Source organism: Myxocyprinus asiaticus, chromosome 48 (genome assembly GCF_019703515.2).
Source record: "Myxocyprinus asiaticus isolate MX2 ecotype Aquarium Trade chromosome 48, UBuf_Myxa_2, whole genome shotgun sequence".
In the NCBI taxonomy this organism is placed as follows: Eukaryota; Metazoa; Chordata; class Actinopteri; order Cypriniformes; family Catostomidae; genus Myxocyprinus; species Myxocyprinus asiaticus.
Genome location: NC_059391.1, coordinates 30,658,980 through 30,677,787, shown reverse-complemented (window position 1 = coordinate 30,677,787; position 18,808 = coordinate 30,658,980). Strand labels below are relative to the sequence as shown.

Sequence of the window (18,808 nt, the reverse complement as noted above, 5' to 3'; positions counted from 1 at the left end):
AAATGCAGCAGCCAGAGTGCTGACTAGAACCAATAAATATGATCAAATTAGCCCCATTTTATCATCGTTACATTAACTACCGGTTAAACTTCTTATTAATTTTAAAATTCTGTTAATTACATAAAAGCTTTGAATGGTCTAGCTCCACAGTTTAATTGACCTTCTGACATGCTATATTCCATCACGTTCATTACGATCACAAAATTCTGGCCTGTTAATAGTTCCTAGAATATCAAAATCTACAAAAGGAGGTAGATCATTTTCATATTTGGCTCCTAAACTATGGAATAGTCTCCCTAATACTGTTCGGGATGCAGATACACTCACTGAGTTTAAGTCTAGACTAAAGACTCATCTATTTAGCCAGGCATACACCTAATTTATTCTTCACCACACAATTAGGCTGCTTTAGTCTTCCGGAACCTGAAACATTGATCATGATCTATAACTCTGCAAAACATGTAATGGGGATCTATGCTGTAACAGTGCCTAGTTTTTAAAACCAGGTCATATGCCACATAAATCTATATTACGGAGGGAACCACTGGCCAAAAAGTGAATGTATTGTGTGTAAGACAAATACTTAGTATAACAACAGATATACGTGACTGGTAAGTACATTTTCAGAAACAAAGACTATTTACATAAACAAGTGAGGTGAATTTCGAGACATACATATATATATATATAAAAACCAGAGTCAATGAATTGTCAGGAAGAACCAGATGAAATGAAAGGTTTCACATATACCCCAGACAATCACCTTAGCTCACTGAAATGAGCATAAAATGTCTTATGTTTTAGTCCATAGTGGTGATATATAGTCCTGGTATTTGAAAGTCACAAGGTAGATGTCCTCAAAGAGTCCTTAGTTTAAGTAACTCCTTTCTTGAGGATCACACTCCATGGCATTAATTGTAAGCACACACAAAGAAGTCCTTCTACAAACAAAAACATAACCTAACATCAGTATATATATAAATAAACATAAGCAATACACAAACACCAATGAAACAAAGAAAAGAAACAGCATCTCACACTGATTGAGCATGAATCACCAACGATTCCCAATATGGACTCCGAGAGTGGCATGCAAGCACCATGAACCATGTTGCTAGCATCAAACACATCTCTCTTCTTCTACCACTACTTCTTCTACTTCTACTTCTACTACTACTACTACTACTTCTACTACTACTTCTTGTTAATGGCCATTCCAGCTCACTTCTTCTTCTGTGGGGTTTTATGGAAGTTGGCATCCGGATTGTTGCATTACTGCCACCTTCTGTTCACCTCTTACCTAGAGTCCAATTATTTAAAGTCGCTTGTCCAGTCCAGTCTTTTTCAGAAAATTAAATAGACACTTCCTCCCTTGTTGACTGTCTGTACATTCTAGAATACTTTTAATATTGTCCTCTATCCGTCCTATTTTCCGTAGTTGGATCAACATTACTTGTCTTTCTTGGTTGAATTTCTCACATGACATACGAATATGCTCAACTGTCTCATATTCCTGGCATTGAGTGCACAAACCTGTTGGATGTTTTCCCATGATGTAAAGTGTACCATTAAGATTGCTATGTCCCATTCTAAGCCTGCTTATTATTACTTGCTCTCTCCGTTTCCTTTCTGTATTTCTTGCAATACCTACTCTGCTTTTTATTGAGTATAAATGTCTCCCTTTTACTGTATTATCCCATTGTTGTTGCCATTTTTTATTTATTTTCCTCCATACAATACTTTTTCCTTCTGATTTTGATAACTTAATATTACTCACAACATTTTCTTTATTGACTGCTTTTTTTGCCAATTGGTCTGCTCTTTTATTACCCTGAATACCTGAATGGGCTGGGACCCACATGAATGAGACATTTCTCCCTGTCTAGTTATTCTTGAATAGTTGAACAAAATTTCATAGAGCAGATCCTGATGGTTTCTGATTGTGCCTGATTTGATGCTTAAAAAAGCAGCTATAGAATCACTACATACTAAGAATTTGGCACCCCTGGTTTGCTCAATCAACTCTACTGCCATCAATATGGCAAATAATTCAACAGCATAGACACTTAGATGGTCAGACGCTCTTTTATTAAGCTCCACATGGAAACTAGGCACATTAACACCTGATCCTGTTGCATTTGATTCTAAATCTTTTGATCCATCTGTGAATACCTGAATATTGTCCTTATATTTACGGTCCCTATACCTATAATACTCATCTATAATATCAGACGTATCCAAATATATTACCAGGAACCGAAAACTTTTCATTTGTTCTAAACAATTTCCATACAATTTCAACTGACCTTCTCTGATTTGTTTCCTTGTAAAGAACAGAATCTTTGTTTTTTCAATTGAAAATGTAAAGCCCCATTTTATACCCCAACTTTCCACTTAGCTGATTCCATCTTGCACTTTCTTTACTATATACTCAACATTTCTTCCTCTTTTCCATAAAGCCCCGTCATCCGCGAACAAAGATCTTCCCAAGTCTATTGTGATATTAGAGAATATATCATTAATCATAATGGAAAACAGAGTTGGGCTTAGCACGCTCCATTGAGGTGTTCTGTTTCTGCTACATATTGTGTGGAAATCTCTGTTCCCATCCTCACTTGGATAGTTCTTCTATCTAGAAAGTCCATTACCCAATTAAATATTTTTCCTCTAACACCCAATAAATGTGTTTCCATAGCATATCATAGGCCTTTTCAACATCAAAAAATACAGCCACTACTGTTTCTTTGTTTACTTGGGATTTCTTATTTCATCCTCTAAACATATTACTGGGTCTATAGTATTTCTCCCTTTTCTGAAACCACTTTGATAAGATGATACCAAATTTCTACTCTCCAGGACGTACATTAATCTCTCATTTATCATTCGTTCCATTAATTTACAGAGGTGTGATGTCAGGGCAATAGGTCTGTTAATTCCTGGCTTACTATCATCCTTTCCAGGTTACTTTATTGGAATTATTATTGCCTCTTTCCAACTTCCTGGCATTCTACCTTCTTCCCACACTTTATTATATAGCAATAGTAATTTCTCAAGACTATCTACACTTAGGTGTTTTATCATATTATAGCATATCTCATCTTTACCAGGAGTTGTTATTCTAGTTTTTCCCAGTGCTCTTTTAATTTCTCCCATGTTAAAAGGAACATCTAGCTCACAATCACTATTTTCTTTCCTACATAAGACTTCCATGTAATCAGATTTTGTTCTCTCTCTGCCTCTTCTTCCTTCTTCAGATAGATTACTAGAGCTATTTACTTTAGCAAAAGTATTTGCCATCATCTCTACTTTTTCCTTATTAGTTACTGCTGTATCATTTCCCTCAACCAGCACTGGATAACTCCAACCCTTTTTGTCCCTTCCCATCTATTTATCATTCTCCACACCTCTCCTACCGGAGTTTCATTTCCAATTGTGTCACAATATATTTCCCAGCATGTTCTTTTTGCATGTCTTATTGTCCGCCTCACTACAGCCTGTGCTTGTTTATACTGGATCATATCTTGGAAATTATGAGTTCTTTTCACCAATTTAAAAGCCCTGTTTCTTTTCCTCACTGCTTCCTTGCACTTATCATCCCACTACGGCATTATCTTTTTCTTTATATTTCCTTTGCTCTTAGGGATAGCTTCTATTGCAGCCAGCCTTATTCCCTGCTTAATTTTGTTATCTAAATCTTCTATACTCATTTCATTATTATTATGGTTTATATAAATATTACTTATTTCCTGAAATTGTTCTCAATTAGCTTTCTCATATTTTCTCATGTTTATCTTACACCATATTGGATAATAATCACTTCCTATAGTTCCTTCTTGATATACTGACCAATTGCATGCTGCTGCCATGCTGTCTGATACTAATGTAAAATCCAGAACTGATTCTTTTCCTTTTATTAACATCTATTCTAGTACCACTACCATCATTGAAACATACTAAGTTCATCTCATCTAATATTTCTTCTATTACCTGACCATTATTGTCTGTTCTTTCACTTCCCCATAATGAATTGTGCCCATTAAAATCACCACACCAAACAACATTACCATTACTCTGTCCTTCTATTTCCTTTAGTTTCCTTATCTCTAATCTTTTGCATGGATTATAATAATGTATGATTACCAACTCTTTCCTTTTAGCCCACATGTTTACTACCACATGCTCTTGTTCACTACCTATACCTATTACTCGATAAGATATTCCTTGTTTTATAAAAGTGGCACATCCTCCTCCTCCTCCCTCCTTTCTGTCTCGTCTTACTGCCACATAACCATATAATACATAATCGAAATTTGGCTTTAGCCAGGTCTCTTGAATACACACTACATCTGGTTTTTCTTTTCTATTGACTATAAATTGTTTAAAATCTTGTCCATTTGCAATCAGGCTTCTCGTGTTCCATTGTAATATTAACACTATTAATATTAACACCCTACACATGCAGACTCTTGGCTTGACTGCATTCTTAGCTCATCATTTATCTCTTCCCATTTTAATCCTACCATATTCAAATGATGTTCTGCTACTTTCGCAATAATTTGAATCCTTTCCATTTTTGACTTGATCTCATACGTTGCATTTATCACGCCTGCTATAAAAGTCACCAACTTCTTTTCCATCCATGTTTTCTTCTTACCTTGCAGCTCATTCACCATCATTTGTTCTTCAGTAATTCCTCCTTCCTTATTTTGTTTCCCCTGTCCTACCATTTTAACTGCCTTAGCATATGAGATTTTTCCTTTACTCTTACCTGTTGCACCTCCACCTCCTTTTAATACACTTCACATCCCCAATATGCAACACTGTGATTTCCTCCACCATTGCAGCATTTTGGCTTCACTCCGTCTCCACACTTCCCATAATCATGTTCCCCTCCACATCCAGCACATCTTCTTTTTCCTTTGCATACCTTTAGCTACATGACCACATTTCTGGCAATTAAAACATCTCATGGGTTTTATAAAGTATTCTCTTACATTGTATCTTAAGAAACCAAAATACACCACCTTTGGAAGTACTTTTCCCTCAAACTCTATCAGGACAGACTCGGTCTCTTTTTTTCTCTGCTCCCCTTGTCATTCTTTTAACATTCTTCACCATATTATTTTCCACCTTCAGGCTCGAACCTACTACTACTAACTACTACATTCATCAAACCTTCCTCTGTCTTCTCACCTTCTCTTCCTTCATTCTCCGATTCACCTACGCTAGATGAACCTTTTTTCCTCTTTTTCCCCTTCTTGCCTTTGTCTCCTCTCCTTACCTCAGCCTATTCACTTTCCTTGCTTCCTTCCTCCTTGCTATAATCCATAATGTCACTATCGAATTCTGTCTCCCTTCCCACCATGTTGTCTGGTGTTGTACAGAACCGTGTAACAATACTGTTCCGGACCTATACAGGCCGTCGGTCGATATTCTCACTACAAGTCCTCCACAACACCCAGTCTTACTGTTTTCCTGCTTCAGTAGTAGAAAGTCCACAGTCAGCTGACGTGCATGTCTCTCAGGCGGCGTCATCGGCCTTTCCTCGACAACCTCCACAAAATTCAGCTACGGCAGCGACGTACAAACGTGTCACAGGAATGGAGAATGTTTACGCCATCTCACTTCTTCTGTTACTATCTTGCTTATATACAGGAGCTAACAGAGTTATACTCCCCCTAGTGTCAGGTAGTAACATTACATTAAAAAAAAAACATGTTACAGACCAACGCTGTTACAACGCTAATATTATTCTATTTGTTTCCATGTCTCAACCTCGGGACTCCTATCCCAAGGTCACCAGAACCGTCCGGATTCAGCTCCATTCCTGCTTGGTGTCGGACTCCACTGCTACGTGTCTCTGATTGATGACGACAAAATGCAGCCGGTGCCAGCCAGACATCACTTCAGTCTATTACGATGGACTTCAGAGGATGAACAATCATATTTAATCAAACTACACAATGATGACTCTAAGATTTTATAAATGTTTCATTTTCTGTTAATGCATGATTTTCTGTAAAGCTGCTTTGCAGGCAGAGATCAGTGACATGCATCGCAGTTCATCCGGCAGGTAATTTCGGCGAGGTCCATCCTAAATCCAAGGTTCAGGCAGTGGCATATGAAGTATCCCATGTCTTATGGTTGGAGTTGGCATCAGTTCATCCTCTGAAGTCCATCGTAATAGACTGAAGTGATATCTGGCTGGCACCGGCTGCATTTAGTCATCATCACTCAGAGACACATAACAGAAGAGTCCGACACCAAGCAGGAATGGAGCTGGATCTGACCGGCTCTGGTAACCTTGGGATATGAATCCCGAGGTTGAGACAGGGAAACAAATAGAATAATATTAGTGTAGATGCCATTCAATTTTTTACAGTTACAGATCATGATAAATGTTTCTGTCCTAACTAAAGCAGCCTAACTGTGAGTTGATGGATAAATTAGGTGTATGTCTGGCTAAATAGATGAGTCTTTAGTCTAGACTTAAACTAAGTGAGTGTGTCTGCGTCACGAACAATGCAAGGAGTTAATAATATTAAGAAGAGGTTCTGAGATTACAGGGAATACCTCTTTTAAGAGCTTAGTTGGTATTGGACCTAACATACATGTTGTGGCTTTTGATTTTTTGATAAGTTTTGTTAGCTCTTCATGACCTATGACAGCGAAGGATTGAAGTTGCACGTGAGGAAAATGATGAGACACTGTTTTCTGAGGTACTGTGACAGATGATTGCATAATTCCAATTTTATTTCTGATTATTTCAATTTTATCAGTAAAGAAATTCATAAAGTCATTACTATTGTGCTGCGATGGAATATCTGGTTCAGTCGAGGCTTTATTTCTAACCAATTTAGCCACAGTACTGAATAAACACCTAGGATTGTTGTGGTTATTTTCTATGAGTTTGCTAAAATATGCTGACCTGGCAGCTTTTAGTGCCTGTCTGTAGCTACAGACACTATCCTTCCATGCACCGTGAAATACCTCAAATTTTGTGTTCTGCCACTTGCGCTCCATTTTCCAAGCTGCTCTCTTGAGGGCAAGAGTGTGATCATTGTACCATCGTGCGGGGCATTTTTCTTTAATTTTCTTTAATCGAAGAGGGGTGACAATATCAAGAGTGCTAGAGAAGACTGTATTTATATTTTCTGTTATTACATCAAGTTCTTCTAGACTTTTTGGCTTACTGAGTATATGAGATAAATCTGGAAGATTATTAGTGAAGTGATCTTTAGTGGTCAAAAGAATAGTTCTACCTGAACGATAGCATGATGTAGATTGAGTAACATTAGCTGATCGCAGCATACAAGAGACGAGGTAATGATCTGAGATGTCATCGCAAGGGTTGGACGTGTGAACGATGAGCTCTGCGCACTTTGCTAGTTTTTTATTCTTTTTATGTTATAAACTGGTGAGATTCGATACACCCTGCTACATAACTGTTCTAAGAAGTTAACATGTCAAAGAATTCAAAATCCTCAGGCTCTGGAAACATTAAAAGACACTTATGTGCTCAAGCTGATACCTCAGACAGGCCCGCAGACCAGGGACTCAATTTGGACAGTGCAGTGGGAGAAATTCGGCAGCAACCGGACCTGGAAGATCTTGCTGTAATACGACAATCGATTATGGTGATGGAGGCGAAATTCTCTGACATGGTTACAAGAATCGGGGACGTCAAGAGACGGATTGATTATTTGGAGTCATCGGAGAGGGAATTAGCTGCTAATCTGCTAGCGACCAAAGTAGATTTGCAGCACGTTTGGGAAAAGCTGGAAGACCTTGAGAATTGTAATCGACGAAACAACGTCCGAATTGTTGGAATTCCTGAGCATGAAGAAGGTCGAGATATGGTGAAATTCTTAGACGAGCTCTTCCCATGTCTGCTCGACATAACAGGCCATAAGCTGGAAATCGAGCAAGCTCACAGGGTCCCGGCTTGCAGATCCGCTGAGGGAGACAGGCCCAGATAAATTCTGGCCAAATTTCTGAGATCATCCGATAAAGATCTTTTAAAGATAAAGAGCCAAGAGGCAAGGAGTAAAGTTTTTCTTTTTTCTGTTTGTTTGGTTCGGGGGAAGTTCGGGGTTTGATTGTTGAACTAATGCTGGAATGTGGTCTTTATAATTTTATTTTTGACACACAATCAAATTTTTTTTTACATGTCAAAATGTCAGATGTTAATATGAGTGGATTGTCTTTCTCCACGTGGAATGTGAATGGGTTGGGGCACCCCATAAAAAGAAGGAAGGTTATTTCTTTTCTTAAATGTAAGAAATATGATATAGTGTTTCTTCAAGAAACGCATCTTTCCATGCAGGAAGCTGAAAAATTTGGGAAGATATGGGGTGGACATGTTTTCTTTAGTGCTGGCTCAAGTAAGAGCAGGGGAGTCATTACACTGATAAATAAACATCTACAATTCAAATGTCTCAAACAGATTAAAGATAAATTAGGAAGAATCATTATTGTTTTAGCAGAAAATCAAGGGCAAAGGTTGATTTTGGCTAATATTTACGCACCTAACACTTATGATCAGGGCTTTTTTATAGATCTTGAAAGGATGTTGCAAGCTGCTGGCACCCCTCATAATATAATATTGGGAGGAGACTTTAATCTTTTGATGGACTCAGTCCTTGATCATAGTGAAGCAAAAGTGTGTAAGCCCCCTAGAGCAACATTGACGCTTCACAGGATGTGTAAAAATCTTGGTCTTACAGATATTTGGAGACTTTTAAACCCATCTGATAAGGACTATACATTTTTTTCATCGATTTATTCATCTGTTGATGATTGCTCAATTGGAAATATCTTAGTCTCAGATCACGCCCTGGTGAGTTTAGAGGTGTTGCCACATATGGAGAAAAATAAATCATATAATTGGCGCTTTAATGTGTCCCTTTTGCAAAATCCTGATATTCAACAAATGTTAAAGGCTGAAATCAATGTTTATATGGAGACCAACTGGTCCTCAGTATCCTCTGTGGGCGTGGCTTGGGAGGCACGGTTCTTAGGGGTTGGATCATACAGTATGCCTCATTCATCAAAAAATCCAAAGCATGAGAACTCGTGGAGTTGGAAGGAAATATTAAAAGTGCAAAGGCAGAGCTGAAGCACCGTATGTCATCTGAAGGCCTCAGAGAATTGACCCGATTGAAATACTGATATAATGCTATTTTGTTGCGGAAGGTGGAGTTTTGGCTATTCAGGGCAAGACAGTATTAACCCTAACCAAATGGATTAATTTCAGATTATTTTACTCTGGATAGGGGGACTCGGCAGGGTTGCCCTCTTTCCCCCTTATTGTTCTGTCTTGCCCTGGAACCATTAGCAGCTGCGATAAGAAAGGAGGATGATTTTCCAGGGGTGGTGGCGGGAGGTGTGGCACATAAGCTTTTGCTTTACGCAGATGATATTTTATTATTCATCTCCGACCCCACTAGATCTATGCCTGCCCTCCACAGAATTATTCATTCCTTTTCTAAGTTCTCAGGATACAGTCAATTGGTCTAAATCCAAAGCTTTGGCTCTGACAGTGTACTGTCCAGTAACGGCTTTCCAGCCGGATGTCTTCCAGTGGCCCAAACAGGGCATTAAGTATTTGGGCATTTTATTCCCAGCAAATTTGTCTGATTTAGTCAGAGTTAATTTTGACCCTTTAATAAAAAGTTTTTCGAGCGATGTGAGCAGGTGGGCTTCATTACATTTATCGATGATTGGGAAGGTTAATGTTATTAAAATGAATTGTATTCCAAAATTACAATCTCTCCCTGTAGATGTCTCCCTCTCTTACTTCAAGTAATTTGATAGCATAGCGAAGTCCTTCATTTGGAATGGTAAGTGTCCTAGCCTGCTTCAAATCTCCACGTGTGCACACACTGGCATCCTTGCACGCCCAGGACCAGAGCTGGGAGGGCTCGGCGCTGGACGAGATGGACACTGCCAGACCCGCTCTTCGGACCCCCGGATGCGTTAATGAGTCACCGGGGGTGAACTGTTCATGTTGCCACCGACGGGCTAGATGCCTTCCCCTAACGCTTGCTTAGGGCCTGGGAAGACAGGCCGCCAGTGACGCCGCCACCCCTTGCGCTGTGGACTTTGGAGGGGAGCGTGAGCGGCCGATTGACCCAGCCCGTGCCTGGGCTATCCTATGGACACTTCCCCGCCCTTTCACAGAGCCCCGTTCACTGCAAGGACGTCAGATTCCCCCTTTATTATGAACACTATTCCCCCTTGGACACTTTATTACCCCTTTCATGGACTTTTACGTTTATTATTGTTTCCAATAAATACCTCTCCGAGGCTTGATGCCACACCCACTGTGTCTGTCTCTTGCTCATCCTGCAACTTGGCATACACCCCCCTAAAGCGGCAGATACTCTGGGAGAGGTGATTACTGCTTTTGGAAAAGGTCATGAGGCATCAGTGTATTACTCCCTGCTAATTCAGAGTCTGGGGGACGGAGCTTTAACTTCTATCAAGAGATTATGGGAGAAAGATTTAAATTTGGTATTGGAGGAGGGAGTGTGGGCTAGGATTCTAAAAACATCGTCTGCATCTAGAGATGCAAGGGTCTGTCTGATGCAATTTAAGATTTTACACAGATTCTATTGGACCCCCTCTAGATTGTCTAGACTTGGTCTTAAAGACACACCCATATGCTGGCAATGCCAATCAGAAGACGGAGACACAACCCATGTTTTTGGGGGGTGTGTAAAGATCCAAGAATTTTGGTTGAAAGTGTAGAGTTGTATGCGTGTCGTTTTGAGCATTCAAATTTCAGTTTTTCCTAGACTCTGTATTTTGGGTGATAGGGCGGTCATAAATTTGGGGGATAAACACATAAAAAATTGGGTTCTGACCAGTATCATGATTGGCAGACAAATTATTTTAAGGGGTTGGAAGTCAGATGGAGCACCATCATTTCTGAAGTGGTGTGTGGCGATGGGGATGTGGGAAATAGAAGGCTGGGGTTTGGGGGACATGTTTGTTAGGAAGTGGGACAGTTATTTGGCATTCTCAGGGAGGGCATGTGTAGAGAGAAGTTTAGTTTAATCATGCATGTTTGTTATATATATATATATATATATTTGTGTGTATATTACATGTAACCACGGGGGTGTTCGTTGGGGGTCAGGGTGGGGTTGGTGATTTGGGAGGGATATTAGTGGGGTTTAAATGTTAATTCAATGTGTATGTGTTGTGTATTTTCTCTGTTGTGTATTTTTGAATCAATAAAAATTTTTATTTGGAAATAAGAGAGGGGGACATTTAGCTTCATCATTAACCATTTTCAAATCTTTGAAAGCGTATTTTTATTCTGTAGCTTTTGAATAGGTTGAACTGGATGATCTGTACAGCACTTTGGGTCAACTGTTGTTTTTAAAGGTGCTCTATAAATAAAGGTTGACGACTTCACAAAAACACAATTCATTCGTTAATGTGTAAAACTTTTTAAATTGTCTCCAATCTACTGAATGCACCTTTAAAACTGACTTGTAAAAGGGAAAGGGTATATTACAGGTGAAGTAGATGGTCACTACATTTTCTCCATTTTTAATCACTTTTTAAAGTTTACTGGCAGCGTGAAGAATTTTAGTAAGTACAGATATTCAATGTAGATGCATATAACATACAAAAAATATATTTTTAAAATACACTTCTAGATCAAGTATAATGTAACAGTGTAGGACAAGTAAATTGTCCAAATGTGTATAAACTGTAAATCAGGTTCTAAAAATGAATCCAGTGACATAAGTGTATCAAAACGAGAAACATCACAATCACAGACCTCATTTATAATGTTAACACATTTGTTCCTTATGCACAATATTTGCTTAATTTAAATTACACATTCTGTCTTAGTCTGGAATTTATAGTTTGGAATTGTGTGAAATTCACAGAAATCATGTATCAAACTGCTGTCATAGCATCTGAATACAACCACATTTTAATGTTTAGAAATAAATACATCACAACTGAGAGGTTTGTTTTTTCCCCCCAAGTTTTATTAAGAGATATATTACAAATGTTTAGACGCCGCGTGGAGTCTTGAAGTTCATGCCAACAGGAGGTTGGGTAACCTGAAGGTTGGACAAGCTGCCGAAATCCTGAACAGAAGAAAACAATGAGGAAACACTAATAAAACACACAGAAAAGAGAGAACAGTATCGATGTGGTTTTGATCAATGATGATTATTCAAGTTGACAACTACTAAAAAAAAATAAGAATACACCTTCAAGCTATCAGGATTCGTTTTAGAAGCAAATAAATGTGTGTAGGGGAAAGTTGTGTGAGAGATTCAGGGTTTGTCAGGAACAGCATCCAGCAAACACGGGAAAGACTTTCAGTTTTCTCTTCCTGTATTATCAATGACTTTGAGACACGTCACACCAAAGTCACTTTCGATACAGGAGTTATGAAAGAACGTTTGATTCTCACCAGAAGCTTGAGCATCTCCTTGGTGTCGGTGTCCACCTCGATGATCTCCTGGTCCAGAGCAGAGACCTGCACAACAACACAACAACATCCTGTCTGTCAGGCAGTTCTTCAGAATATTATCCGAGTAAAGATCCAAAGCTTTCGATCATTTCAGCACGTCACAGATTTAATGAGAGATGGGAAGACTTTCAATTAGGGCTGGGTGGTTTTTCTGATTAATTCAAATTTGTGTTTTGACAATTTTTTATTGTAACTCTAACTAAGAAACTGAGATTGTGCAAAAAAATATTACAAACGCTTTAGTTAGATACATTGTAAATCCACCAAAGGCTGAATAAGGAAGAGAAAAATAATTCACAGCGCTTGTCTTAATGTTGCTCCTGATCTGATCATATACACGTGTGTGCGTGCTCCAAATGAACAGGTTAACAACACGGAGACTGATATTAAAGACAGCGGTAATATTCCCAGTATGATTGTACACAGTGTGATTGTAGCTCAGCTTCGTCCATCATACACCAGCTTAAGATCATAACTGGACTCGGCGTGCACATGTTGATGAACGGTCTCCTTTTCTTTTTACCCACAATAAAGCGTTATTTACATGACAGTTATGGGCGCTTCATCTCAGATCATACAGAGGATATATATGGGAGAATCAAACATATCACCGCTCTTTTTGTCATGATGATTCAGATAGATCATTAATTATTGCTTTATTCTGTTACGTGTTTCTAGTGTACTGCATCTACAGCCAACATTTGAGAAGCGATCATTTTGACAATCTTTACTAATTGAATTGTAATGATAAATTATTTCATATTGCTGCACTGCTCAGTGTGAACCGCTAGAGGGCGCGTCTCTATCTGCAGGGGGTTATAAATAATATACACACAAATGGTTTGATATACAATGAGGAAACTTGATAATTTATAGATATTGACTTCTAGATATCTTTCTAGATTGACTTGGTTTAGATCAAATAAATACACCAGCTAAGAATGATTTATTTCTGAACATCTGGGTTTATTCGATTTTAATTTATTTTACATTTAAACTGTTCCCTGTGGTGCGTTTGTATATTAATCTTGCACAGCTTTGTTTCCTATAATGAAAAGCACTTGGATTTCTCTAAACATGTTGCCTTGCGTTCTAATTAAGAAGAAACATTTCAAAGTTGAAAAAACAAATCAAATCGTGAATCGTCTAAGTTTGATAAAAATCGCCAAGCCCTATTTTCAAAGTACATCAGAAAAGTGAATTCTTGTCGAGGTTGCAGATTAAAATCACATTTAGTTTTAAACTGCGGTTATTTTATAAACACAAATACAATCCCTTTCAATCTTCTGCAAATAATGAATAGATTAGTTCTTTAGAAGCATTTTCATTGAACACTGTGTGAGAGATTCAGGGTTTGTCAGGAACACATCCAGCAAACACGGGAAAGACTTTCAGTTTTCTCTTCCTGTATTATCAATGACTTTGAGACACGTCACACCAAAGTCACTTTCGATACAGGACCGTCAAACGACATCAGAATGACACGCACCGCATGTTCATCTCCACTGACTGCGGCGTCTTGATGTCATTCCTCCAATCACAAACACACTAATGTTCAGAAAATCCCAATCTTCCCCTTTAAAAAACATCATGACGTTCAACACAACGGTCCGATTCATTCTGCAGAGTACATCGAGACTCAAACTGACCTCGGGGACGTAGTTATCTCGTCGTTCTCGCTCTTCCTCCTGCAGTTTGATGGAGATACCTCTGACTGGACCTCTCTGAATCCGCTTCATCAGGTGCGTCACATACCTGCACAAACACACACACTCAAAACATCACCGCGGACACACACTTCATGTTCGGAGACAGGACACGCCATCACGCTGCACCCACATAACCTACAACATCGCAGCATACTGCATCCCACAATGCAATGTGCTTGATTTGCCCTTCCATTTCCAGTGTGATGAATGAACAGGAAGTGATAACATCTTTCTTCACTCATTATTTGATCAAACTGTCAAAAGTTTAAACATAAAATTGTAATAAAAATGCAACATTTTTATTTAATTTTATTTCTGAAATAAACATGTAACGTAATGAGGTCATGTGATGTGAAATCAGTTCACCAGTGATGTCTGACTCACCAAATCATTCTTTTGAAACGATTCTTTTTAATGACTCAATTGCACCGATTCCCAAAGCTTTGATAGATCATCCGACAGTAAGGGATGACATCGGCCACGTCCACACTTTTAAAACAGTTTTTCAGTTTCCTAACTTCAATGTTTTCCACAGTATGTGGTTATGGAGCGTTCATCAAGTCTGTTTTCATCGCTGTTCCAGTGTGAAGAGCCGTAAATGTATTGAATATTAATCACTTATATGAAAACATAAGTTCAATTTATTCAAGTTGACAACTACTAAAAAAAAATAAAATAAGAATACACCTTCAAGCTATCAGGATTCGTTTTAGAAGCAAATAAATGTGTGTAGGGGAAAGTTGTGTGAGAGATTCAGGGTTTGTCAGGAACAGCATCCAGCAAACACGGGAAAGACTTTCAGTTTTCTCTTCCTGTATTATCAATGACCTTGAGACACGTCACACCAAAGTCACTTTCGATACAGGAGTTATGAAAGAACGTTTAATTCTCACCAGAAGCTTGAGCAAACTGGAGAAGAAAATAAAAAAAAACTTTAAAAAAAATCACATGTACATAAGTATTCACATCCTTTGCTCAATATTTTGTTGAAGCACCTTTGGCACCAATTACAACCTCAAGTCTTTTTGAGTATGATGCTACAAGCTTGGCACACCTATTTTTGGGCAGTTTCTCCCATTCTTCTTTGCAGGACCTCTCAAGCTCCATCAGGTTGGATGGGGAGCGTTGGTGCACAGCCATTTTCAGATCTCTCCAGAGATGTTCAATCGGGTTCAAGTCTGGGCTCTGGCTGGGCCACTCAAGGACATTCACAGAGTTGTCCCGGAGCCACTCCTTTGTTATCTTGGCTGTGTGCTTAGGGTCGTTGTCCTGTTGGAAGATGAACCTTCACCCCAGTCTGAGGTCCAGAGCGCTCTGGAGCAGGTTTTCATCAAGGATGTCTCTGTACATTGCTGCATTCATCTTTCCCTCGATCCTGACTAGTCTCCCAGTTCCTGCCGCTGAAAAACATCCCCACAGCATGATGCTGCCACCACCATGCTTCACTGTAGGGATGGTATTGGCCAGGTGATGAGCGGTGCCTGGTTTCCTCCAGACATGACGCTTGCCATTCAGGCCAAAGAATTCAATCTTTGTTTCTCATGGTCTGAGAGTCCTTCAGGTGCCTTTTGGCAAACTCCAGGCGGGCTGTCATGTGCCTTTTACTGAGGAGTGGCTTCCGTCTGGCCACTCTACCATACAGGCCTGATTGGTGGAGTGCTGCAGAGATGGTTGTTCTTCTGGAAGGTTCTCCTCTCTCCACAGAGAAATGCTGGAGCTCTGTCAGAGTGACCATCAGGTTCTTGGTCACCTCCCTGACTAAGGCCCTTCTCCCCCAGTCGCTCAGTTTGGCCGGGCGGCCAGCTCTAGGAAGAGTCCTGGTGGTTCCAAACTTCTTCCATTTATGGATGATGGAGGCCACTGTGCTCATTGGGACCTTCAATGCTGCAGAGATTTTTCTGTTCCCTTCCCCAGATCTGTGCCTCGATACAATCCTGTCTCGGAGGTCTACAGACAATTCCTTGGAGTTCATGGTTTGGTTTGTGCTCTGACATGCACTGTTAACTGTGGGACCTTATATAGACAGGTGTGTGCCTTTCCAAATCATGTCCAATCAACTGAATTTACCACAGGTGGACTCCAATCAAGTTGTAGAAACATCTCAAGGATGATCAGTGGAAACAGGATGCACCTGAGCTCAATTTTGAGTGTCATGGCAAAGGCTGTGAATACTTATGTACCTGTGATTTTTTTTTCTTCATTTTTCATTTTTAATAAATTTGCAAAGATTTCAAACAAACTTCTTTCACGGTGAGCACCCCCTGCTGGCCTCACTAACACCTCTTCCAGCAGCAATCACAGTTTTCCCCAGGAGGTGTCCCATCCAGGTACTGACCAGACTCAACCCTGCTTCAGTGGGTAACCAGGTGAGAGCTGCAGGGTGATATGGCTGCCAGCTATTATATCCTAACACTGTGATCCAATCAGATTCATTTAGAAACATGACATCTGATTGGTCACACAGGCCGTCACTCACCCGGCGATCTTGTTGCGAAGCTTCTTGCTGGGAATGATGGCAATCTCCTCACACACGCGCTTGTTAGTATGGAAGTCGTTGCCCAGACGGGTGTAGTACTTCTCGATGATGACCCGAGCGGCCTTCTTCACCGTCTTGGTCCTAACTCGACCCTGAAAAACAACACCACCATCAGAACATCATGAGCAGAACCTCCAGAACATGACAAACACTGAGACACTCGCAGAACTGTCATGTGTCAGTCGGTCATTTTAAGAGACTCTGAATTGAATCATAATTCTGAATGATTAAAGCATTTATATATCATCACATTTACATCACAGTACGTGTGTCTCTAGTGACAGACAGCGCATTGTGTGATCTGAAGACTTTATCAGGAGTTTAAACACACACACACACACACTACACTTACACACTACACACACACACACACACACACACACTATGGGTGTAACGGTTCGAATTTCTCACGGTTCGGTACAGTTCAGTATTTGCTTTGTTCAGAAAGAATATATTACTGCCAAATCCAAAGAATAATCTATTTGGTAACAGACACTTCAACAGCTTTGCCCTTTAATAACAATCATTGTTTTACAGTAACCATAGTTTAACCATGGTATTTGTAGTAAAATATTAACCACAATATAATCATGGTTACTATATAGAAACTACAGTATTACTGTTATAAAACTATGGTTAATTGTATCAAAACCATGATTTCTATTCAGAAAACCATGGTGACAGCAGTCATGGTTACTACAATATTACTATAGTAAAACCATGGTTAATTTTTGTCAGGGTCTTTAACTAGAAAAACAAAATTTTCAGTTATTACTAAATCAACATTTTAACTTAATACCTGCACTATTACGCTACATGCATCAACATAAAGTGCTCTTCAAACTCATCTCAACATATATTCAATATTCAGAAGCTGTACATCACTATAGAAAGAATAACATTGCTATTAAAATGCATACAAGGGATGTTGTGATAATGCTGCTTGAGTACTTTAATAATATGGAAATCCCACATGAACACCCCAAACACTTTACTAATTGTTTCATGTCTGAATTAGCACTGGAAGTGTGTGTGTGTGCAGTTTCAGCTCACCTGCGGCTCTTTGAATGATTAAATTAATGATTAATCCTGTATCAATGTATTACTATAACGGCATCTTAATGCCATTAATCAAAGCGCATTATTGACGCTCGTGATAGATTACAGCCACGCAAGGAAACAGGAAGAACTTGTGTGCGCGTTTGAAATAAACCCTCACACGCATTATTGACATATATGACCAGTGTACAGAACTCGTGTCGGGCGACGTCTGCAAACAGAGCTTGTTTTGACCATCGCTTTTGTAATTAACTGCAAAAAGAAAATGTTCCCAGAAAGGAGAAACGCAAGGGGCTTCTCTATCAGCGTTTCGTTTTCTCTACTTGCCAGTTTAACTACACACAACGCTTGCAGAACTGTGACATCATCAAGTTGACCCATGTGAAACACAGGTGGAGTGTATCCATCTACAGATCCATTCAGGTGCATTAGTGGAGGTAACTGTGCCTGTCTGTCTGAACTCCAGATGTGTCAATAAACTTGAGGTGAACTGACCACAGTGCCACTGCTTACCGACCCGTGGGTGGCGAACCGTACAGTTCAGTTTTTTACCAAGAACCGTTACACTCCTACTAAACACACACACACACTACACTCACAAACATTACACTCACACTACTCACACGCACTAACCCAATACACCTAACACACACACTATACTCACACAATAACACACACACACACACACACACACTACACTCACCCAATACACCTAACACAGAGACACACACACACGATCCTGATACACCTAACACACACACAAACCCAATACACCTAACACACACACACTACACTCACACTACTCACACACACAACCCCCATACACCTAACACACACACATTACACACTACACTCACGCACTAACCCAATACACCTAACAGACACACGATCCCAATACACCTAACAGACACACACACATTACACACAAACCCAATACACCTAACACACACACAAACCCAATACACCTAACACACACACACAAACCCAATACACCTA

At 39.5% G+C, this 18,808-nt stretch overlaps 1 protein-coding gene and 3 non-coding genes across 4 annotated transcripts; all 4 read right to left on the bottom strand.

Moving 5' to 3' along the window:
* Positions 1–11,992: 11,992 nt before the first annotated feature.
* LOC127437624 (40S ribosomal protein S17-like) lies at positions 11,993–16,869 on the bottom strand (the record flags this gene model as incomplete). Its single annotated transcript, XM_051692654.1, has 4 exons — positions 11,993–12,116; positions 12,449–12,514; positions 14,158–14,263; positions 16,694–16,869. Coding segments are annotated over 4 exons (426 nt in total), but the record flags the coding sequence as incomplete, so codon positions are not given.
* LOC127437852 (small nucleolar RNA SNORA71) lies at positions 12,297–12,422 on the bottom strand. The gene has a single exon (XR_007896627.1). It is a non-coding gene; the product is annotated as a small nucleolar RNA SNORA71 (small nucleolar RNA).
* Positions 13,844–13,968, bottom strand: LOC127437854 (small nucleolar RNA SNORA71). Its single transcript, XR_007896629.1, has one exon. It is a non-coding gene; the product is annotated as a small nucleolar RNA SNORA71 (small nucleolar RNA).
* On the bottom strand, positions 14,959–15,084 carry LOC127437853 (small nucleolar RNA SNORA71). The gene has a single exon (XR_007896628.1). It is a non-coding gene; the product is annotated as a small nucleolar RNA SNORA71 (small nucleolar RNA).
* Positions 16,870–18,808: the final 1,939 nt, after the last annotated feature.